Consider the following 26,068-nt stretch of genomic DNA (forward strand, 5'->3'; position numbering starts at 1 on the left):
GGAGTGGTTTGTAATTGTATATATATTTTTGACGTCCAGACCAGCGCAGTTTCAAATGTTGGCAAACAAAGAAACAAATGCTAGGGACGCGATAAAATTAAACAAATGCTAGGGACGCGATAAAATTTAACAAATGCTAGGGACGCGATAAAATTAAACAAATGCTAGGGACGCGATAAAATTTAACAAATGCTAGGGACGCGATAAAATTTAACAAATGCTAGGGACGCGATAAAATTTAACAAATGCTAGGGACGCGATAAAATTTTGCGATAAGCAGCCATGATTGGTTGAAATACGTCCTTTCGCACCGGTTTATTGGTCAAAAGTAGTATGACGTAGTAAGAGTGTAATAGTCAATGTAATCTCCCGTGTTGTCTTTGTTACAGAAGGCCAAATATCCTTTTCACACCATATCACGGTGTATCAGTCTGATATCAAACCTTTAACAGATCTAGTAATCCATCAGTTTCAGTTAAATGACTGTATAAAACATATCACTATTGTGTGTAACATACTTGGCAATATTTATCTAACAATGCACCAAGTGTTTTCTTTCTTTGATTCCTTAAAACCGTATCAGAGCACTGAGACAGTTTCTGCAGAAACTTATCCATCCAGAGAACATTTCAGGTTCACTTTAAATAATCCACTTCTCAGCAAAAGCCAGAGAGCATTCTATGAAGAAAACGGTTACATCGTCATCCCGAAGCTGGTTGAAGACGACTTAATAGAAGAATTCCGGTAAATGTATTTGTTTATTCTCGCATTTATGAAAAGAAAAACTTGAGTTGTTCACTTTTTCACATTTTTGTAATTTTCTTGTGTCCTGTTCTTAATTTATATTCATGTCTCGTTCAGCTCGCATTTATTAAAACTACATATATATTTGAATTGTGTTAATTAATAATGTAGTCCACACCTGTGCAGTAACGGTCAGCGCGTCTGGCCGCGAAACCAGGTGGCCCGGGTTCGAATCCCGGTCGGGGCAAGTTACCTGGTTGAGGTTTTTTCCAGGGTTTTCCCTCAACCCAATACGAGCAAATGCTGGGTAACTTTCGGTGCTGGACATCGGACTCATTTCACCGGCATTGTCACCATTTCATTCAGACGCTAAATAACTTAGATGTTGCAAATCAAGCTTTCAGATATAATTCCCTGTAAAGTTGATTGGAATAATTTTGAGGGAAAAATTGTTCCGGGGCCGGGTATCGAACCCGGGACCTTTGGTTAAACGTACCAACGCTCTACCAACTGAGCTACCCGGGAAATCTATCCGACACCGATCCAACTTTTTCCTCTATATCCACAGACCTCAAAGTGGGCTGACAACCGTCAAGTAACCAACAGTGAGTGCACACTAAATCTGTGCGACTTAAATTGTGATTTTCTGTTAACGAACAGTGACGTGTATTATGCAAATCAAGCTTTCAGGTATAACTCCCTGCTCCCTGTAAAGTTGATTTGAATAATTTTGAGGGAAAAATTGTTCCGGGGCCGGGTATCGAAGCCGGGACATTTGGTTAAACGTACCAACGCTCTACCAACTGAGCTACCCGGGAACTCTACCCGACACCGCTCCAACTTTTCCCTCTATGTCCTCAGACCTCAAAGTGGGCTGACAACCGTCAAGCAACCAGCAGTGAGTGCACACTAACTCTGTGTGACTTAAATTGTGGTTTCCTCTTAACTCACATGTATACATGGCACTACAGTTGAAGGTATACCGTCGCAAAGCCTCCGCTTGTCTTATTTTAGTATATCATCATCATCATCATCATCATCATCATCATCATCAACAACAACAGCAGCAGCAGCACAACTGCCCTTTTCTCGGACCATAGTATTTCTCTAAAGCTACGGACAGCTTCTCGTGATTTGCTAAGAGTCTCCAATTGGATTTAGTCAGGAATTTTGTACATTCATTCATTTATTTATTCATTCATTTTTCCCTATCTGATATTAGCTCTTCCTTTCACTCCTTTGTTCTCAACTGTTGCAATTAGAATTGTTTGATGTGTAGATGATCATCTGACCCTGATGCATGTCCGGCACATTACAATCGTCGTGAGTTTTTGTAAGTTATTATATCCGGCGTTTTCATAAAGTTCGTAGAGCTCTATATTGTACATAATTCACCATTTTTCACTTCTACTAACCGGTCTAAATATAGTTACTAGTATTATAATAAACTAAAACCCTTTTAATGCAGATCTCGTTAATCCAGTTTTCCAGTTTATCCGGACTGATTCTGTAAAATTTATTAACTATTTTATTAAGTGTGTCTATGAAAAAAAAACACACTTCCAACACGCAAATACGTTCGTTTCATGACGCATTATGTACTGAAGAATTGATTATAGCACAGGTATTCGTTCTGTGAAGTGCAGTAACATGTACGTAAACTATCTTTTTTATGTCAGTAACGTTTTCAGATTATCCGGATTTTCGGTATCAATTTTTAACTCATTTAGCTTAAACAATTAAATAATTAATCTGATTTGTTTCTTAAATCTATGTGTGTTAAATGTACTTAGCTCAGGGTAAGCTCGAATTAATTCATTATATATTTTGGGTCCAAAATTTCTGCTGTGTTTTAATCCAGCAGTTGTGTGGCATTTCGGAGTATTTAGAAAGAAACTGTAATTTTGTCTCGTATGGTATTCGTGAGGATCAAATTTAAATTTATTGTAGTTTTTATGGAAGTAAATCAGCAATGTTTGTTTATAAATGTGTTCTAGATTTGATACACCAAATTCCTGAAAAATTAATTTTGTTGGGTAATCAAAAGGTTTATATATAAAATTTTGATAATTCTTTTTTGGAGCAAATTTAAAGGATGGAGAATCGATTTTGCTATTCCTCCCCAACCTAAAACACCATACTGAATTATTGATTGAAACAGAGCTAAGTACACAGTACGCAGAACATAAACAGGTAAATAAGAGCGTAGAATGGAAAATTTGTGGATTGTTTTACGCAATCTGTTACACAGGAAGGAGATATGCTTGTCCCATTTTAAATGTTGGTCAATAATAATGCCTAAATATTTAACTTGTGAGGATATACTCAAAGCGTTACATGAGCAAGTAGATAGGTTACAATCCAAGGATCCAAGTTTCGGATCCACGTCTATCTGTCTGTCTGTCTGTCTCTCTATCTATCTATCTATCTATCTATCTATCTATCTATCTATCTATCTATCTATCTATCTATCTATCTATCTATCTATCTATCTATCTATCTATCTATCTATCTATCTATCTATCTATCTATCTATCTATCTATCTATCTATCTATCTATCTATCTATCTTTTATGGCTCTACTGTAAAATTGCAGTTTTGTTGATGCGTCCTTCGGCACGATACCCTCCAATAAATATTGGATAGAGGGTTGTTTCCGATCTCTGATAACGAATTGAGCATCGTGTGTCAGGAATCACACGACAGCTGAACTGCAGCGCGAGGTGACAGACCAGTAGTGAGTGAGCTCATAGAGTGCACGGCGACTCACAGCAGTAATTCCCAAGAAAATCGAGCATTTTTAGAGGGTATATTATGATCCTTTCCAATGCCAAGTACAATTAAGTGAAAATAAAAGAAGCCTACAATAAACGAGGTTTCATTATTTCCAAGAAAGGCATCTTCTATGTACTTAATAAGATTGGTAAATCTCGAATGGAATTAATTTGTATCATATCATGGGGTGCGGCGACTTGTGACGGGGTGTGGATTTGCTTGCTTTTTCCACTCTGGAATTAATCCCATCCGAGCTTTGCCAGTCTTATTAGGTACACACAAGATGTACAGGGACATCATTTTATTTTTACTAACATTTTTAATATTAACCTGGCTATACCTTTCTATTAACGATTGAATCAGGAAACACCGTTTGCTACCCCACTTCCACGACTGCAGTTCGATGTTACTGGCGTAAAATACAAATCACTTTACTAGGTATAGGAGGGAAGAAAAGTAGTTCATCCATTTATGTAAACTAGGAAATATTGCAATTTTGAGTTTGATAATTTTCATTAGGTTTTTGTTTAATCAAAATACAGTACTGTATTAACACTTAGTGTTTTTACACACGAATTGAGCTATCCATTCGGACGTATTAATTATGCAGTGTATATTGTACTGTTACAGCACATTATATATTCAATATAGAGAATGAAGTTAAATTGAAAAATAATCATAATATTAATATTTAAACACATTTTTTTTATGGTGGCCGTTCATTTCGATACAGGCTTCAGTTCTTTTGTGCATATTATCGCACTATAGACTATTGTACCTAATTCCAATTACCAGTTTCGTCCTTCGTACGAGTAACTCATGTTGAAATAATTCTGTACCTACTCTATAAAAGAGTACCTTACGTACTGTAAATTCAATCTTCACTTATCCGAAAAGATAAAATTACTCAGAAATGCTATCTACTGTCCGTTCAAGTGGTTTTGTCGCAGGGTCGTAGAAAGTGGGGGGGGGGGATCACGTGACAGTTAATTACTTAAGGAGGCCCTTTTATTTAAGTTATTTTAAACACTTGTATAATATTACGTAGACGTCCAATTCCTAACAGAAATAATGTTTTCAGAAAAGAGCTAAGACAGCCCAGCTACTAGACTTAACAGAGGGGCGAACAGAAGCAGGTGGGGGAAACCGGGATGCGACGTAGGCAAACGGACGACAGTACCTGTACGAAAATATGATTCAATATTGAAAGCTCTTTCGTCACTGGAAAACGCGAACATATTTCTGGAACGTACTATACTCACTAATTCAGTACTGCTTATGCGCCCTCGGCTCTGTGTCGTGAACGGTTGGAAGTTTACTAGTAGAAGGGGTGGGAGTGAAGTACATTCAAAAACTCAGGTACAATAAAAATTGAAGTAAAAATAAAATGATGTCCCTGTATTTCTTGGAAATAGCGAAACCATGTTTTTTTGCAGGCTCCTATGATTTTCACGTAACTGTACTTGGCATCAGAAAGGTTTGTTATGTACTTGGCTCGATTTTCTTGGGCATTGCTACTGTGATACACCGTGCACTCTGATTATGAAATCACTCACTACTGGTCTGTCACCTCTCGCCGCAATTCAGTTATCCGTGTGATTCCTGACGCATATGATGTCATTCAAATTCATTATCAGAGATCGGAAACAACCCTGTATTTTGTATGCGTCATAGAATACGAGTGTCCGTCTTCTTTCGTAATTAAATTAATGCAAAATTAAATACTACTTAAAACTGATTTTAACCTTATAACACTACAATAGGTTTTGGCTCGAATGGGACCGTCTGATGCTTATCTATTAATATAATATAATATGTTACAATTTATTCATCACTAGCCGTATCCGTGCGCTCCGCTGCACCTGTTAGAAATAAATATAAAGTAATTACATAATTAAAATAGGACGTTTGATCCAGGGAACATTCGTGTTTGATAGAAGGATAAATCGTTTAATATGTTACTTAATTTAAATTGTATTTAAATAATTAAAATGCGGTCATTTTGGTCCAGAGAGCAATCATTTGGTGCAATGACAATTTCTTTAACATGTTTCTTCATAGTTTAATGAAGATTGACATATCATTTAGTTTTATGTGTATACTTTATATTACTTGCTATATGTTTCAGAAGTTACTGTAATAACATTGTAGAATTATGTCCATCTAGAGAAACTACACTTTCCAATGGTGAAATAATAATTAATTAATTAGCTTCCGATATTACTTCATACAAACACAGAAATATTCTCTGTAGGCTATGTTTAATAGCTTTCGATTGTTGTTGTCCAAGGCCCCTTTTAGACAAAGTCCTTTGTTTTTATTTCAGTACAGCGCCTTAAGATGTCGTTGTCATTGTAATTTTAAAACTCATTTATCTCATTAAATATCAGTCCCATCAAAATTTTGTATAGAATAAAACTTATCGAAAATTATTTTTAAAGAAACTTTTGTTATGTAACATTTTTCACAAAAATCAATAATAAGCGAGATATTTCAATTTATTTAATACAGGCCCCCATATAACCCCCCTTTTAAATAAAGTATTTTGAATGCCATATAGCCTAAAATCTAAGTTACAACGAACTTAATTTACATTCCAATTTCAATATAAATCGGTTCAGCCATTATCGCGTGAAAAGGTAACAAACATCCAGACAGACAGACATACAAACAAAAATTTCAAAAAAGCGATTTTCGGTTTCAGGATGGTTAATTATACATGTTAACACCAATTATTTTTGGAAAATGGAAAATTACCAGAAAAAATTTTGGCTACAGATTTATTATTAGTATAGATGAACGTTTTCGGCATATTTATGCCATCTTCAGATATTAAACTTTGTCTTTGTTCATGCTTAATATATGCCACAATGGTGAAACATGAGTAAAAGCGACGTAATCGTTGTGTGCTATTTAAATGAACTTATGGATCACAGTGTTCATACAGCTATTGATTATACACTGTCACTTCGTAATGAATTAAAACACACATCCAAAACCTATTTGTTTAAGATTCTTTATTATGTTGTCACGTGTTTTAGCTGTTTTGAAATCTTTTTTGGTATTGGGATCAGCAATGTAATTTTCAATTATTTTCGCCGAGCTGTATTGCAAGAATTGTTTGTGCGAGATCGTGCGTATTTCCTTGGTTTCCGCACAAAACCAATCCGCGGAAAATGTAAAATTCCACATTCAGTATTCCCAAGCTAACACACATAACAATTTCCCTCATCTTACCGCTTAAGTGACATATTGATTTTACTGCTTTAGGCTTTTAACATATTATTTTTAGAGACGTTCGATATAGTAATAATTATAAATTGGAAACTTACCACTGCAATTTCACCTAAATTGCACTCTTAATTATTGTTCTTAAATATTTGCAAAAATTAAGTATACTCTACAACTCCACTAAAGTTACTGCATTCGTGATGCAAGTAACATTAAGGAAGCCGTGAAAAAATCAACAAGATTCCAGATATATTATTTTAATGTACCGAAGTACATATGATATTTCCATGCAGATATTCTGCGTCATCATATGATGAAAGAGTAATGGAACGGTACATTAAAATAATATATATGATATGCGTAAATCACTTCGTAATTTAAGACGGCGCTTACTCCGTCGGATCCCGGCCAACTAGTCACTCATATCGAGTGCACCTCAGCACATGTGTGGACTTCGGTCCTACGTTCATAGACATCTATGACGTAGTGCAGAGGGCGGCCACTAGAGGGAACCCAAGAGTTGGAGCTTAATCTGAGACGATTCTGTCCGACGCCGGGGTGGTATCCGGTGTGGCTTAGTGGATAAAGCATCAGCACGTAGAGCTGAAAACCCGGGTTCAAATCCCGGCGCCGGAGAGAATTTTTCTCCGTTCCATTACTCTTTCATCATATGATGACGCAGAATATCTGCATGGAAATATCATATGTACTTCGGTACATTAAAATAATATATATGATATGCGTAAATCACTTCGTGATTTAAGACGGCGCTTACTCCGTCGGATCCCGGCCAACTAGTCACTCATATCGAGTGCACCTCAGCACATGTGTGGACTTCGGTCCTACGTTCATAGACATCTATGACGTAGTGCAGAGGGCGGCCACTAGAGGGAACCCAAGAGTTGGAGCTTAATCTGAGACGATTCTGTCCGACGCCGGGGTGGTATCCGGTGTGGCTTAGTGGGTAAAGCATCAGCACGTAGAGCTGAAAACCCGGGTTCAAATCCCGGCGCCGAAGAGTATTTTTCTCCGTTCCATTACTCTTTCATCATAAGATTCCAGATGCATATGTTATTACTGCAATATGTTATATAAATAATATTGTTAAAATATTAAAATGAAAAATAAATCATTACATAACCTTACCGTTTGTTTTAAGTTCGCATTTATAGACTGGGGAAAAAAAAAGACAGACGTATATCACGGCCTGCTGGAGTATAGTAAACACAGAAAACATTTTAAAGCAACAATGTTGAAGATAGATATTTTTGTTTTGCAAATTTGCAGTCATTGAACAGAAACCAAGATGGAGATTTCATTGCAACTAATTAGAAATTCCTCTTTCAGGTATGTAATAAACGATCTTCGCACAAAATAATGTACGATACACAAGCGGTATGTTTTCTTTCAATTCTCGGAAATTAAAAAAGCTCAACTACGTTTCGCTTTTTCAAACTTTTCCTCGAACATGAAAACTTCAACATACCGCTCTTGTAACGCATATTACTATTATTTTCATGGTCACTATGTGAAATTATATGCTGGGTTTCTATTGCGAGCGTGTCTATTACATTGTGTATACAATTTGAGGGAAAATTTTGTTTGTATTCATTTTTCAGGATATCAGTTTCTTGGTTGTTCAACTGAAGGTTTGTTAAGTTTACTATTCTATTATCTTGTGTTATGGGTGTATTATTATTAGCATGTTGTTGTGGATAGCAACTCATCAATGAATCTAGTTTTTTTCTGTAGAGTGTCATATTTGGCTTTCATTATATTATTAATCCTCTCGGTACTACTCATGTAGGCTAAATTCCATGATTGTTCAAAATAGGTTCCTAAATGCAAGTGGGTTTCATATAGTTTCTTGTTTAAAAATCTTTCTTTTTGTGCAAAAACTCAATTTCGTTTCTTATGCGTAATAGCTGATATTGTTTGTTAGATCTTCGCGCTGGGTATGAATAAGGTTTGTTTTTTAATGTCGCATATTTAGGTGTCACCCTGTTTACTAAACATTGTTTGTTGAAGCATATATTAGCATTAGCTTTAAGTATTTTTAGTTTGGTGTTTAAGAAATGAAATTATAACACTACGTTTTTAGCAAATATTTTAAAACTTGTCAATATGTCTGCCTTTCACCTGTAAAATATGCTAGCCATGACAAATTAGTAAAACTGTGTTACGTAACAGAAATTACTAAGACATGTCATTTGTCATTTGTCATCCATATAATGGTAAACTGTTACTTTCCACTAGTGTCTTTCATACAATAGGCCTCAAGCAACTAAAATTGGCAGGGTATTCTCCAGAAAAAGTCATTTATTTAAAGCTGGAAATTCCTTATCTGTTAGTTTAATAAGATGTGCCCGATAAGGCGGAATATGAGCGCAGACGACAAGCAATAAAATACAATCGCTTTGTTTTTCCGAATATGAAACTACCGAAAGAATGGAGAAAATTGTAACAAAAAAATTTTCAAACAAACGCACTCACATCTGAAGTTGCAGTATCCACTATCGAAGATCTAAAACAGATCTCAGTACAGAGTATCGGGAAAATGTGGTGTTGATCCTCATTTTCATATTTTCCTTCAAACCATATTAACAAACAAAGTAAGCTGAAGTTTCCAGACACTCGTCTATATTAATATGATTAATTATTGGGGATCATCAGTGCGGTTTTAGGCGTAATAGATCGACTATTGATCAGATTTTTTGTATTCGACAGATAATAGAGAAAAAATGGGAGTATAAGGGTACAGTACATCAGTTATTCATAGATTTCAAAAAGGCATATGACTCGGTTAAGAGGGAAGTATTATATGATATTCTAATTGAATCTGGTATTCCCAAGAAACTAGTTCGATTAATTAAAATGTGTCTCAGTGAAACATAGAGCAGAATCCGTATAGATCAGTTTCTATCTGATGCTTTTCCAATTCACTGCGGGCTAAAGCAGGGAGATGCACTATCACCTTTACTTTTTAACTTCGCTTTAGAATATGCCATTAGGAAAGTTCAGGATAACAGGCAGGATTTGGAATTGAACGGGTAACATCAGCTTCTTGTCTATGCGGATGACGTGAATATGTTAGGAGAAAATCCACAAACGATTAGGGAAAACACGGAAATTTTACTTGAAGCAAGTAAAGCGATCGGTTTGGAAGTAAATCCCGAAAAGACAAAGTATATGATTATGTCTCGTGACCAGAATATTGTACGAAATGGAAATATAAAAATTGGAGATTTATCCTTCGAAGGGGTGGAAAAATTCAGATATCTTGGAGCAACAGTAACAAATATAAATGAAACTCGGGAGGAAATTAAACGCAGAATAAATATGGGAAATGCCTGTTATTATTCGGTTGAGTAGATTTTATCATCTAGTCTGCTGTCAAAAAATCTGAAAGTTAGAATTTATAAAACAGTTATATTATCAGTTGTTCTGTATGGTTGTGAAACTTGGACTCTCACTCTGAGAGAGGAACATAGGTTAAGGGTGTTTGAGAATAAGGTGCTTAGGAAAATATTTGGGGCTAAGCGGATGAAGTTACAGGAGAATGGAGAAAGTTACACAACGCAGAACTGCACGCATTGTATTCTTCACCTGACATAATTAGGAACATTAAATCCAGACGTTTGAGATGGGCAGGGCATGTAGCGCGTATGGGCGAATCCAGAAATGCATATAGAGTGTTAGTTGGGAGACCGGAGGGAAAAAGACCTTTAGGGAGGCCGAGACGTAGATGGGAGGATAATATTAAAATGGATTTGAGGGAGGTGGGATATGATGATAGAGACTGGATTAATCTTGCACAGGATAGGGACCGATGGCGGGCTTATGTGAGGGCGGCAATGAACCTCCGGGTTCCTTAAAAGCCATTTGTAAGTAAGTAAGACCTCTTGTTTCTAAGTAAAGTGTATGTTACATAATGGTCATTTATATTTTTTTTTTCAGTCAAAGATTTGTAGATGTGTGTGAAGGCAGAATCCCAAAAGGAAACATGACTCTCATGAAAGATGTATCTTTGAAAAACACGGGTGTTAAAGGCGAATTACTATATTACAAGCTACAAGATTTTGTTTGGGATGAAGTTTTATGCAAATTTATTTTGCATCCGAAGGTATGTTATCTGACATTTGTACTCTCTCTCTCTTCCTCCCCATAAAAGCAGAGAGCGAGAAAAATAATTCTTGAAGAGATATTCATCGATTCTTAGGATAAAAATCCGCATTTTTCCCTTACTGTCTATCAAACTTTGGTGACATGATTCTTTGGGGTAAACAAAGCAATTTATATAATTCAAACTTGGAAATCGAATTTGAGGGCCCAAAGCAAAAATGTTTTTGGAAAAAAATTAATAAAGTTTTGAACCGACCTAACTCCATTAGAAATTAACTCAGGGTAAATCATCTTTCGCGAAAATGATCCCCTATATATACAGAATGTCACATACCAAAAAGTATGTATCTTGTACCATTCAAAAGATATGCCATATTATATAAGCACTTTATAAAAAAAATATATATATGCATAAGTGTATATATTTATGGGATAAAACCGGTTGACAATAATAATTTTAGTTCACAACATAACCACATGTTTAAGCTTCAATTTGGTACCTCAATGAAGTCTTTTCTACGATTGGAAGTCTACTTTTGTCCGTCGGAAGGATAATAAATGTCGGAAAATGTGAAATAGGAGGAAACAGACACTGAAGATGGTGTAAGGTATAGAAAGTATAGTGCGCTTATATTATAAATGCCCAAATAATTATGAAATTATTAAGATAATTAGTACAAGTTATATATTTTTGAAAACTAGAAGAAATGAGCTTCCAGATGAGGAAAAACATTATTTACCAAAATTTGTAAGAAATCTATACTTTTTGTCCTTTTTAATACGTTACAGATAAAATAAAATGTTTAAAAATATGTTGCAAAATAAATACTGGTAACACAAAATAAAAACTCTGGAAGTAAATTTTAAAATATGTAGAGTATATGCAGTACTTGATTCATATCCAAATTCCTGGATAAAATAAATCGAAATGTTTCCTTATTTATAACATTTCCATATACAGAGTGATTCACGAGGAGTTACCGCCACTTATGGAGCATATTTCGGAAGACATTTTGAGCAAAAGTGTCCTATTTTCTGAGTTACTGTAATTTGAAGTTGTTTGTAATATACCTTTTTTCTTTAGTGTTAAGGGTAAAAGAACATTACAAATAGAGAATGAACTGTTCAGAAGTATCATTTCTTTAATTGGCTAGTGTTCTGAAGCTAAAAATTTGTTGTGAATTCCATTGTTGCTTTGTAGAGAATTTTTTTTTCGATTTTTAACTAAAAAATCACAATATTCTTACACACGTATTACAATAATTATTACAAATCACGCCACTTTTGTAAACTCTTAAAGATTATACATTAGGATGCAAAATTGAACTGCAAAGAATCAAATCCCTAGATGAGGTGTGATTTATAATAATTGTTGTGAAAAGTGCGTAAGAATAATGTAATTTTTAGTTAAAATCGAAAAAAAAAATCTGTACAAAGCAACTAAGAAATTAACAACACATTTTCAGCTTCAGAAGATTATCCAATTAAAGAAATGATACTTCTCAATAGTCAATTCTCTAATTGAAATATTGTTTCACCCTTAAAACTAAAGAAGAAAGGATTTTTACAAACAGCTTCAAATTAGTGTAACTCTGAAAATATTGACAATAGGACTCATGTTTGTTTGATGTATTTTGCTCAAAATGTCTTCGGAAATAAGCTCAATAAGTGAATCCCCCTGTATATGTGGACTACAGTTACTGTGTATTAAATTTTTAAGTCAACAGTACCAATTAAATACTTTTCTTCATTGTTTTTAACAGGTACTGGATTATGCTGAATGTTTCACTGGACCCAACATCAAAGCTATGCATTCTATGCTTATCAACAAGCCACCAGATTCAGGAAAAATGACTTCAAAGCATCCTTTGCATCAGGTACCGTAACTGAAAAAGTTCATATTCTAACACAAACATAGGCCTATTTTATAGACGTTGACCTACTGTAGGCCTACAAGAAAATCGTTAATAAGGTATATCGAAGCTCTCCTCTGACTTCACAGTCATTTAGATCTCCATAGCAGATAGATAAATAAAAAACAAATTTTATTTCTGTCCATACTAAGTGCAAGGCTGTGGAAACTTTTCAAATGTTGAATGCCGTGTACCTGGAGGGAATAGTTGAGTGTCTATTCTCGTTGCCAAGCAACATCCCACATAATACAGAGTGGAAGGGGACCGATGCACCAAAATTTAAGGAGTGATTCTACATGTTAAATGTAACAAAACTTTTATTACTCTTTTCCTTCGATGTAGCACTGTTAAGCAGGAAAAAATATACTCTTTGCCCAATGTTTGCAGCGCTCTATTGCGGTAAGAGTCCGAGAGAAATGACTGATTGCTATACAAGCAGATAAGTAAAAATAATCTCAACAGTTAATGTCTTAAATCTTTTTTTTTTTTTTTTTTTTTTTTGCATATCAAATCGTTTAGACATGAATTTAAATTGAATAACAGCGAAAATCGTTCAAATAAATCTTGCAACGCAGCGCACTGTCACGCGTCACCGAGTACAGCAGAAGAGGAGGGGAAGGTAAAGAGTGCAAGCCGTGCTTGGTATAGTCGGACCATCGGATCTGTGCCCCCGTAAGATATGCGAACTGAACTCTAATTCCTTCTCAGCCTCGGTAATTCATTTCTCTCCCTGCATTCCTATCTCTCTCTTTTCTATCTCTCTCCCTCTCTGTCCCCTACTACTCACAATTTTGGCCCTCTTGCGGGACAGTTTACAATATTTGCACTTGCAGTCCAGTGTTGTCAACTCAACATGAATATTGTAGCACGGAATGGCGAAAGAAATATTATTAAGTACGTAATAGCATTTTGCGATGAAGAGAAACAAACAGGTCAATATCTGTTTTCTATAAATCAGGCAACGAAAAGAGCAACTGATATCACAGGTGAGACTTATTTTATTTCAATTGATTATGTATTAAAATTATTTACTTAACTAATACTAATAATACAACATTTTATGTAATTTATATAGACAGGTCAGAACTTCTAATAAAGAAAAACAGGAGAGAGGGAGTCTGCGGAGGAGATGAAAAGCTGGGATCACCAGAGAAGAACAGACCAAGGGAACTTTTAATTATTGTAGATAATATGAACCGATGTATTTTAAGAAGAAAGATACAAGAATTTTATACCGTGCAGAAAGAAGTTTCAACATTGAAGAAATTACTGAAAAGTAATAATTTCCAAGGTTGGAGAGAAAAACTACGGAAAGTGATTCGAGACATGGGATTTAGGTTTAAAAAATGTAGAAATACAAGATGTATTTTGATTGAAAGAAATAATAATATTGTAGCATGGAGGACCAGTTATTTAAGACACCGTTTGACGGAAGTTTGGCAACATCCCTATTCGGCAAGGTTCGTGGCCTGCTGTTGAACGTGGTGGGAGGAAAGCGGGTGGAATGGAGTGAGTACAGGCGTTTACTTTTCCAAGAACGATGACAGCGCTGAAGGGGCACAGATCCGATGGTCCGACAATAGTTATTGCAGTAGCCGTGATGTTGCCAAATGCTTCATAAAAACATAACGATTTCCTCTAAAACTGTGAATGTTAGAGAAAAACCTATTTCGATTTTTCAAGTCTCTCTTCATGATCTATTACCACTTTCATTTCGGTGCACAGGTTACAATCCATCCTGTATAAACATGTCTTGTTCCAGTCTTTCATAAATAAATACTTGTATGTCAATGAGAACTGGTTAGTCTGAGAATAAATCTACTTTCAAATGTTGGACAGGATCTCCACTACTTCTCATTCAGACCTGCGGACCGCATTGTTGCGGCATGGACTGCAATGGAGAAGGTAAACGAAGACAATGGTTGCCTGGTTGTAATTCCCGGGAGTCACACAGGAGAACTTCTGCCTCACGACTACCCAAAATGGGAAGTAAGTAGTTCATCTATTAAGAGAGGTGTTCACTTTAAAGAATTTTAAAAAATGGCATCTTTCAATTCATTTTTTCCTTTATAGAATAAACTTTTATTTTTCTTATGATGAAAGAACTTCTTAGAAGATATGCCCATTAACTTACTCACATATCACTTCACTGTATCTTTCAATTTTGAGTTCTTCAGGTCTCAAAACGTACAAAAGCATATTTTTTTTTTTTACCATTTATAAAATATTATTTTATTAAAAACATTGTCTCGAATGCATGATCCTAATATTTGTGTGTACGTTACAAAAAGAAATGGTTACGTTTTTCACTGTCGAGAATAAGGAAGCCATGACAAAAGTTAAAAAAAGGAAGAAAAAAATTAATAACAATCATTCTTGAATGACATCCAAGATCTCATCTCTCAACCCAATACATTTTTTTTTTTCTGTAGGATTATTTGAAATGGAGGGTCTACCAAGACCGATCACTAGACCAGGAAGAGTTAAAACGATGCTTAAGATGAGATACAACAAATCAACCGAACAATATTTTGCTGAAGACCAGCCTCATGGTCTAGTGGTCAGAGCTTCTGGCTATAGTTCATGAGGTCCCGGGTTCGATTCCCGGTTAGAGCACAGGAATTTTTCCTTAAAAGGGATTATTCCTGTGTTCGTCCATGGTCTGGAATTTAGGTTAAGTTTAGATTTAAGACCTCTCCTGGCACTACATTATCATAATCATCCTATCACATCATCGGGGTAATATAACTCCGCCTTTCAGGCGCCCCAACCTCAGAACTACTAACTAAGCCACGGCCAGGAGAGAAGACCAGAAATGTCGAAAAGACAACGTGGTGGCATTGGATAAAAAAAATATATACATATTTTGCTGAAAACAAACAATTTCCAAGGCAGACATCAGTGGCGTAGCCAGAATAATTATTTTGGGTAGGACAGATATGCATGGCTTAGAAAGTACCTGGCCCATCTCTTGACAATGCCGCTGCTGTCAACTCGAAGTCTTATTTAATAACATGCAAAATTATGATAATCAATCATGCAAAGCATATCTTTACAAACACTTCATAAAGTGAACTGGAGCTGTCGAGATTTCTTAGCAACGAATCTGTGGATAGGTCCTTCAACAAATCCCAACTTTCCTCTCAATGGATAGAATTGCTAGATTACAAAGCCTTGTGCTTGACATGATTGTCGAATTTTTCTTCGTTTCAGAGGTTTGAAAAGTTTTATATCATTGCCTTAATGAAGGACGAACATTTACTAATATCCATTTTTGGAAACTGAGGTGCTTCCAATAATGAATATGCAAGAGCAAGAATATCGTCTAAACATACCGAATAAAATAAGGTGTCAATTTTTTCTAGCTCATGGAACAATTCTGTAGCCTCCACAGCTTCTTTCATTTTATCGCTGCCAGACAATTTTTAGGCAATGGCATATACTGGTTAAAGGGTTTGGGCTACCGCTGACCCTATTATTACACAAAATATATCTAACAATTACTTTAATTTTAATTACTATGGTAAAACTAATAATACAAAATTATTACATTATGTTATATTATAAACTTTTTCTTTCGTAATTTCCTTGGGCTAGCCCCGGTAGCCCGCAAAATACGCCCCTGTTTTTAGGCCCAACCCAACACAGTTAAATTGGCTCTTGAAGAAATGAACGCATTTTTTACTTCTTACCTTAATGCTATCGACTGTAACTATTGCTCTGGACCCATGGTTTAGTTTTAATGTTGAGTATTTTCCATTAAAAAAAATACAAAAATTCGCTTTTTTTTTTTTTTGGGTGGGCCTGGGCCCACCTGGCCCACTCGCTGGCTACGCCACTGACAACATGCATTGTTTGGCAGTGAACAGAGGACATTTTGAACACTTTCAGTGAAATGATATCATCATATGGCATAATTGCTACATTGTTAAATTGTTTTTATTGGTTTTTATTTCTTTAAATTCCATGTCTTGTATTAAATTATACTCAGTTCCTCACTACTTCATAAAATCAGCATCAATCTCTTCTTTCTAGTCCTTGTCTCGACACAGTACTTATACTCATCCTTCTATACCTATACTATAAAAAAATTGCTATAAATATATTAATCACACAACAAAACTTACAGCAATTCTTAATTGCCTAATCTTGTAGTAACTACGGACTATATTTCAGTTCAAAAAATAAATAAATAAAAATTGCAATGCACGAAGAATAATTATTTTATGTAGCAATACAAAAAAATTAATTAAAAAATAAAAACCTGTTTGATCTATGAAGTTTAAATTTTTTAAAACAGCACATGTTAACTGTGTGAGGATATGATAAAAATATAGAAGTTGAAAATGTCACCCTAAGCCCCCCTGAACAAACAAATGAAGCCCGGTATAACATACATGCAGTTCCTGTCAATAACATAAGTGCAGCACTTCTTTACCAATTTGCAGAATCTTTCTGGTACGGTAACTCTAAATTCGATGAACACTCAACAGTAAATGAAGTTAACGCCAATGATATTTGCGCTATTATGTAACACAATTCATATGACATTACGCACAAATCGGTAAGAAAAATTGCTCTCTTTACAGCACGGTGTCAACAAGGCATTCCATAGAGTTACAGGATATGAAGATCATCCTTTGGTACCACTTCGCATGGAAAAAGGAGATACAGTTTTCTTTCATCCTATCCTAATACACGGTTCCGGTATAAATACAACAAAGGTAAGATATTAACCTAAAAATATTTCCTAATATGAGGTCTGTCATGTAGCAGATTCAATCAGTAGCGATCACAGCTTTGCTAACTGGCATCATATGATGCGGGGATGCTTACATGACTTTTAAAACTTCTATGATTTTCATCCAAAGTTTATCAAATTTAATCGACATAAGCATGCCTACAATGCTATGATCTGTACAAAATTTGGTGCCATTATGGTTAATAGTTTTGAAATTATATTTTTTAATATATTTTATATAAAGGTCAATAAAAAAGTTCCTTGCGATAAAGTTTTTAAACTTTTAGTTCATATATGCTCAAAAGACTGAAAATAGTCAAGGAAATAAAACTGAATAAGCTTCTTGAGCTCAGTCTAAATAGAGGATCAAAATAAATTTTTCAACTTCATGAATTTATCATTGCAACATATTTTAATCTAAGTGCAATATGAATATGCCCCAAAGGAACTTAATATTAATATTTCATACAAATGCTAATTAATTTCTTTTATCAGCATTCAATTGACCTCTGTAAGAAGTTTCAGACCAATCTGACAATAACTGTTGTGAAAGGAGCTTTTTTTATTCAAGAAACTGCTTAAATTGTTAAAGTGGAGAAAACAGCATTAAAATAAACATTTCTCTCAGCCCACTCATACAACGTATGTTTGGCCACATTTTATGAAGGGGCTCTAAAATTGGAAATGAAAACATATTATTAAACTAGAAGGTTAAAATATAATTAAGAACATAAAAACATGATTTTCTTCATTTGTCACCACTATTTCACCATAATATCCTATTAACAAACTTCTATTTTTAGCCTCTCACAGAAAAGACAGAATCCTGCCCAAGTTAGACGTGACCATATGAAAATTTTCAAATGGAGGACATTGTCTCAATAAAAGGAGGGCTTTTGATAAATTAAGTAGCCTATTAAGTAAAAATGTCAAAATTAAATATTTTATCATTGTGTAAATTAATATGTTAATTAGTAGTAGCTGTTTTATGTACTAATTTAGAAATCTTCTCACCATTTGTGAGCTGCCACAAGGGACAAAGAGTACTTAATCATATATATGTATACAAGTTCATTGAACCAATGATTTTGTTTTGACAATGAAACTCCTACAAGTACATGGCTGCAAATACATTTTGAGATTGGTGGAAATATACCTACTTTTAGAGAACTAAGTTTTACAAAAAAGTAAAGAATGCTAATGAAGTTAGTTTGATTTCGAATATAGGTGATGCTTCAGGAGAGCAATTAATCCTTTCAATGCAGCTAAGGTTACAATCGGAATAATAGATGTAGGTATTCCAAGCCTCTTAAACACATCTTTCATGAAGAGAGTAGCGGACCTCTTGCTACAACCAGAAGCCCGATTACTTCAAGCTCTTTTAGCCAGTACTTTTGGAGGTAATAGAGAATGGTAGGATTGTAGATATTCTTCTTTTCCTTATCCACTTCTGCTGACTGTTCCTCATTTGTTTCGAAACGCACAGTGGGATCAATTATGAATCCAGATCTTGTAGATTCCTTGAAAGCTATTATATCTATGTGCCGTGTACTGCCAGTGACGGAGAGACCATGTACTTCTTTAAAAGTGTTGTAATCGGCATCTTTAAGGGCAGTGGCTATAATTTATTGTATTTGGTGGTGTCGACTGCACTTACTTTTGAGAGAAGAGACTAATTGTTTTCTTGTAACACATACTTGTAAAATTCTTCACAAGACACAGTTTTTTAATTAAAATTTCCCAATACGATCTCCTAATTGACTCTGTCATGGGGCTGTTTAATTTTTATTCTAACTTTGTGACTCCATCAACTTCATTCATATTACATGTTTTGAACAGTGTTTCTCAACCGCCGGGCTGTGACCCGGTACTGGACTCTGGCATCAATTATACCGGGTTGCAAGACATTTTCCTACAATTTATTATTTTAATTTTGTAAATATTTTTCGCGAATAAATATTTTATAATGGAAATACTTTTAGAAGAATAATTTTCATGATTGTGTCGAAAAGCGCTGATGCTGATCGTCTCTAAACTCTAACTAAATTGCATCTGTGTAGCAAATGTCAGCGATCAAGCAACTTATTTTTTAATGATCGAGAATTCTGCAGACTTATAAGTCTTTCAACATTCGGGAAAGGGAATATCGCTGTTTATGATTGGCCATAAAAATTGCCTGCAAGTCGACTGCAACAAAACATGTGGATTGTGAACCTTTTTGTCGAACATAAATAGACAATCTTGAACATTTCTACTTCTTGAATTATCATCACTCATCAGACAAAGGACTGGAAAGTACCTTTAGATCTATGAGTAATTCGAAATTCTGGATAAGAATGAAAAATGAATATTCAAATTTACATGAAATAGCAGTCAAATTTCTTCTTTGTTTTTTCACCACGTGTCTTTGTAAAAACTAAAACTTTGTATCTTTGTATTACCATGACCGTGATTAAAAACAGAACAGAGGAACCGCCTGTAACTTTCTGACTGTCTCCGTGTGGCTATCACTTCAATTGAACTCAGAATTAACAAGCTAACAGACAGAAAACAGTAACAAAAGTGTCACTAGCCTCGCTAAAATCTTAAAAATTCACAGGTGTAATAAAAAATAAAATAAACTAAGCATTAAGGTTATTTTTTTTCAATACCTTAAATCCATAATATTAATTAGTGTTCGAACTAGTGTTGAGAATTTAGAGATTCATACATTTTTATATATAAAATTACATGCATTGTAAATGAAAACATTTCGCGTGTGTACCTATGTGTGATAAGTGTTTCACCGACATTTTGATATCGTTCAGCTGCTCCCATGTTCAGCTGATTGGTGGTGAGTTACAGTGCATAATCATTCTTCCCATTACCTTTTCTTTTTCAAACCAGCATCATTAAAATCAATTTAATAATCAATATTATAAATGAATGAATTATAGACGAACTTTATAATAAAAGAGATTGATTTTAATACTATACTTTTTGCAGACGAACGCTGAATTATTTTCAGATCTCAGAATTAACTACAAAAACAATTTTTAAGCTCAAACAAACAGTAAAAATTTTAATATGAAAATATCAACAGAAAAAACATAAGTAATGCCTTTAGAAGTACACAGACGATAAGAGCATGTGAAGTCAATTGGCTTACTCATAAACAAATAAATAAATTAAATACCGATAATACTACAAGTATTTTTAATTATCATGAAAATTTAAATTGAAGGTTACGATCACATGATACATAAATATCACTAGCCAATACAGAACCAGAAAACCAGAAACGTATTCACATTCACTGTTTACAAAGTATCTAATGAAATTAAAATTATGCACAGAAAAAAATCAAACCGTGTGTACACTGCTGTCCACATGAAATCGATCTGAATTAATGCCTGTTTCGACAAATTCCTGTGCCATACAGTTCACGAGTATAGACATAGCAACAGTAACAATAACATTAATAATAATAATAATAATAATAATAATAATAATAATAATAATGTTTTCCCATTAATCATTGTTATTAATTTTATAATTATTTGTCCATTTTATTTCTTGCATTTGGTCAATTGATTAATGTAGACTATTCCATTATTTCAATTATCTCATTGTACTAATTTATAATTTTATAATTATTATTTATCAATGATTGATGTAGACTATTATATTGTTTGTATTTCATCTCATTGCCATTTTCTATCATTCATTCTATCATCATTTGTTGTTTTTTTCTGTTTTGTATCGTGCTAAACTGTAATTGGCCTTGTGCTGTTGTTTTTGCACGTTAATATTCTAAATAAATAAATAAAATAAATAAATAAATAAATTATACTACTTATTTGATGCAACTTTAAAGGAGTGGAACTAGGTACATGTGTTTCACTGTATTTTTGTTCTTTTAATCAGGGATTCCGTAAAGCCATCTCTTGCCATTATGCTGCATGTGAATGCCACTACATTGATATTGAGGGAACGACCCAAGAAAATATTGCAAGAGAAGTTAAAGAAATAGCTGCCAGAAGGGGATTTGATATGGATTACGAGGTAAAGCTGAGTAACTTTCATTAAACTTGCATTCATATGCTTTGACATACAAAAATATTCTTTTAAATGTTTTACATTACATTATGCTTATAAATCATTCCACAGCCAGGCAGTCTCTTATTCTCAAGGTGTGTCCTCTACTTAACTAAGTTTTCACCGTCGTAACTATAGTGAAACCTAGCTAATTCGGAATTCGTGATAATTTGAACTGCTACTTTTTTTAAACATCACACTTAGAAATTAACATTCCACACATTCAAGTTATAAGTGAATGTAGACAGCGAAAAATATTATTATTATTATTTCCACCATAAGATTAATTTAGATTACATTAATTGAATTTGTGAACTGTAATCCGAACTAGTGTCAGAAATTTTATCTTGCCTTAAAAAAAATCCGTTGTATGTAAAGAACAGCAGCGCAGAGAGAATTACAGCAGACAACACCTTTTTCAATTAAATCACAATCTGAAATTCCAAAGCTAATACTTTCTATCCAGTAATTGATTTAAGCTAAAGAACTTAAAAGTCATTATTTTTTAATTAATATTTTGTGTTCCGTATGTTTGTATAAGCTAGGTACAAAACGTACTTCCTAAGCAGCAGGTGGCTGGGACTAAAGAACTTCGAACATAATCATATATTTTTTATCACTGGCTAACTTTATAACTCTTCCCTATATTAATATGAGGAAATTACCTGGCCGAATAGTTTCGAAGTGATATTATTCATTTTTCAAAGCCTAGTGAAGGTCCCACGCTATCTTCTGGTTTCTTGTTGTGGTAGGATGTGTTCATGATTGTGTCGAAAAGAACATGTGTTTTGAAATTGAGTTGAGTGTTCTAGGTGTGCTGAGAGTGTGTTTTTGTACGTTTGTATATTTGATATAGTTCTAGAATGTCAAGTTTCTGGTTTTTGGGCTGGATGTGTAGTATTTTCTTGTTAGTGTCTATGTTGCTGTAGTTGTAATTGGAGTTTGTGATGTGTTCTGCGTAGGTTGAATTGTTGTGTAGTTTGGTTATGGGTGTGACATATTCCTTGTAACGGGTTTGAAATGATCTTCCAGTCAGTCCAATGTAGAAGTCGTTGCAAGTATTACATGGCAGTTTGTATACTCCTATTAAGTTGTATTTCGTTGTGTGTCTTGTCTCTGTGTTAAGATGATTTTGTAGTGTGTTTTGTATTCTGTATCAATGTTGTATTTTAGTTTCTTGAAAGATTATAGTTTTTAATTAATGTTTTGTGTTTCATAATTATGTTTATAAAATTGAATAATCAAACACTAAGTTAAGTAAATAAACAACTACAGTATACAATATCATGATTTTTTTAAATTGAAATAATTTTGTTCCAGTAAATTATCTGTAATTTGAATTTTTACTAATTCGGACTAAATTTGTCCCCAATTAGTGAGGTTCTACTATATATTTAAATTTATTTTGAAGATAATTAATGTGTTACTTTCCCTACAGAAGTATTTTAGTGGTTGCGGTCAAAGAAAAAAATGTGTGTAATAATTCAGTAACCATCAATTTCTAGAACCTCCTATTAACGGAATCTAATTTATATCGGTAAAACATATTTTCAGACTTTTTGGAAATTCAGGGGACGTCTTGCAAGAGGGAAGGATGTCAATTTATAAACAGTCAATGGAAAAGAAGAGAGGAAGAAACAACCTAAATGTTTTGATTAAAGTAACGGTATTTCTACATACTGAGATGAAATAGTTATGGTTCGCATATTTAGACGCTATTACACAGCACGTTAAATAGTTAGGTATGAAAAACAAAAGTTGACTACCACTTAAAGGGGATCAGTAGAGAAAATATGAATTTTTTTAGAAAAAATATATTTTTCTTTTTTTTCCGTAAATTATTCATAATACCTTACTCTACACAACTGCAAAGTATCACGATCGTAAAACGGTTGGGAACCCTCCTAATGACGTCATAATTAAAGATCAAGTGGAATTACAGCATTAACTTTAAACTCATTTTTCTCAGCTATAATATTTTGTACATTTCTTTTCATACAAATCACTAAGGCTTCTACAATTTTGTACTTAAGAAGCTGAATTTTTTTCTGTATATTCACTATAGCATAATTAATAATTTTGTGCCTGAATTTTTTTTTCTAACTCCCCAACTTTTAAAATAAAAATATACATGTGACATAAACAAAAGAATTTAGAAAAAATATTTGGTATTAGTTCACAATTATTTTTGTATTGTATTGTATTTATTAACATTCCATGGTATTCATACATTGCTTCACAGCTAGAATATAGAACAAGTCAAAAAACTTAATACTATTATAAAGTCTTAATTTATAGTCACAGTGTAGTTGAAATATATACAGACGAGGTATACAATACAGTCTACTAGTACAACACAAAGTTTTAGTATCAATTTCATGAAGAGTTATTGAATATCATGAATTCACCTACAGAATAGAAGGCGTGAGAAATTAGGTACTTCTTTAATTTGGCCCTAAATAATCTTATGTTTTGAGTTTCATTTTTTATATCGATAGAGAGGCTATTAAAAATTTATACTGTCTATAATGCACTCCTTTTTGATAGCACGTTAGACTTGCCGATGGAGTATGAAAGTCATTTTTTTGACGTGGATTTATGCTATGAACTGTCGAATTAATTACAAAGTTTCCACGATTACGTACGAGGAAGATTATTAATGAGAAAATATACTGACAAGCCATGGGCATTATTTGTAGTTTTTTCTGTAATCAGGTATTACATTAAAAAAAATACATGCATAGTCATACTCTTCCTAACATAGCAGTGGTGTGCTGTATAAAAATATTTCAGACTGGTTATACGAAATTTTTATGAGTAAAATTCTGAAAATTTGCCTCCTTTTCTTTTTAACAAAATTGGATAACTGAAAACATAAGTGTATGACGAAATGTCTAATTTTGGTAACTCTATTAGATGGCTAAGACACATATGTGTGCTAAAAATTAAAGCTATATCTTAAATAGAAAATTTCATTTTCTCTGTAGTTCCCTCTTAAAAAACATTTCATGAAATGACGTGAAAAACGTAAATTCTTTTTTTTTTTTTTTTTTTCATGTAAGGAACAAATTATTTTTATGTAACATTTTTATTTTGTTATTCTTGTCCTTGGTAACATTCTGACTCTTGTCACTTTGATTCAGCACTTTATAAAAATAAGAACTAGCATAGCTGCATAAAGTTTTTCCTTACATGTGCACTGACAATTCACTTAGCATAAATGATTGTATGCAAGCTTCTCACCTTACTGCATAGCAGAATGAGTCACATACCTTGAGAATGAAAGCAAATGGAAGTGTTACTGCAGGTCAGTTATGTATGTTAACGTTTGAGTGTATGGATAAGTTCATAACGAATTAATAAAAGCATGAAGTTTTTAGTTCAGATAATGTACATATACGGTATACATAAATCTGTATGTATATATAAATGTAAACTTCACAGACTTCATTGCTAAGAAGCTGAATATATCCTTATGAAGTAGTTTAATATGACATGATACTAATGGACCTCAAGCAAACAGAAGGATGGTGTAAGGGCTCTACGATGTAAATTTTTCAAATAGTATTTACATGAATAAAGAACACCAAATACTGTATCACGTTGTTATATATTACAGTTCTTAAATTATATTCATTCTAATTGATGTATTACGTTGATGCAAAATTTCGAAGGTACCGGTAGTGTTTTTTCGTTGTGAGAAACAGGGTGCGAATTAAGATTTCTGATGAGGAGACGATAGAATCCTAGATAGAGAATACCATACATAGAACTAGAACTAGTATAGCTCTATAAAGTTTTTCCTTACATGTTCACTGACAATTCACATAGCATAAATGATTATATGCAAGCTTCTCACTTTACTGCATAGCAGAATGGTCACATACTTTGAGAATTAAGGAAATGGAAGTGTTACTGCAGGTCAGTTATGTATGTTAACGTTTGAGTGTATGAATAAGTTCATAACGAATTAATAAGAGCATGAAGTTTTTAGTTAAGATTATGTACATATATGGTATACATATATAAATGTAAACTTCACAGACTTCATTGTTAAGAAGCTGAATATATCCTTATGAAGTAGTTTAATATGACACGATACTAATGGACCTCTAGCAAACAGAAGGATGGTGTAAGGGCCCTATGATGTAAATTTTTCAAATAGTATTTACATGAATAAAGAACACCAAATACTGTATCACGTTGTTATATATTACAGTTCTTAAATGATATTCATTCTAGTTGATGTATTGCATTGATGCAAAAGTTCATAGTGTTTTTTCGCTGTGAGAAACAGGGTGCGAATTAAGATTTCTGATGAGGAGACAATAGAATCCTAGATAGAGAATACCATACATAAAATTATTATTATCCTCATTCGATATGGCTTAACGCTTAGTCGCACTGAGTTGCTTGTCTTGCATCTTGATCATAATAATAATTATATCCGTGAACAGGCTTAAGG

The 26,068-nt window shown here is 33.7% G+C and overlaps 1 protein-coding gene across 2 annotated transcripts in view; it reads left to right on the top strand.

Moving 5' to 3' along the window:
- The window catches only part of LOC138714819 (phytanoyl-CoA dioxygenase, peroxisomal-like), a 44,303-nt gene extending 18,443 nt beyond the window's left edge, over positions 1–25,860 (top strand). For both annotated transcript variants that reach the window (XM_069846981.1, XM_069846980.1), the window contains exons 3-9: positions 584–744; positions 10,708–10,873; positions 12,636–12,749; positions 14,625–14,774; positions 17,375–17,509; positions 21,433–21,570; positions 23,158–25,860. In XM_069846981.1, coding sequence (XP_069703082.1) covers positions 584–744; positions 10,708–10,873; positions 12,636–12,749; positions 14,625–14,774; positions 17,375–17,509; positions 21,433–21,570; positions 23,158–23,211 — 918 coding nt within the window. In that variant the 3' untranslated portion in view covers positions 23,212–25,860. The remainder of the gene's footprint in view (positions 1–583; positions 745–10,707; positions 10,874–12,635; positions 12,750–14,624; positions 14,775–17,374; positions 17,510–21,432; positions 21,571–23,157) is intronic.
- The last annotated feature ends 208 nt before the right edge of the window (positions 25,861–26,068 follow it).

The sequence above is a fragment of the Periplaneta americana genome, chromosome 15 (assembly GCF_040183065.1).
Source record: "Periplaneta americana isolate PAMFEO1 chromosome 15, P.americana_PAMFEO1_priV1, whole genome shotgun sequence".
In the NCBI taxonomy this organism is placed as follows: Eukaryota; Metazoa; Arthropoda; class Insecta; order Blattodea; family Blattidae; genus Periplaneta; species Periplaneta americana.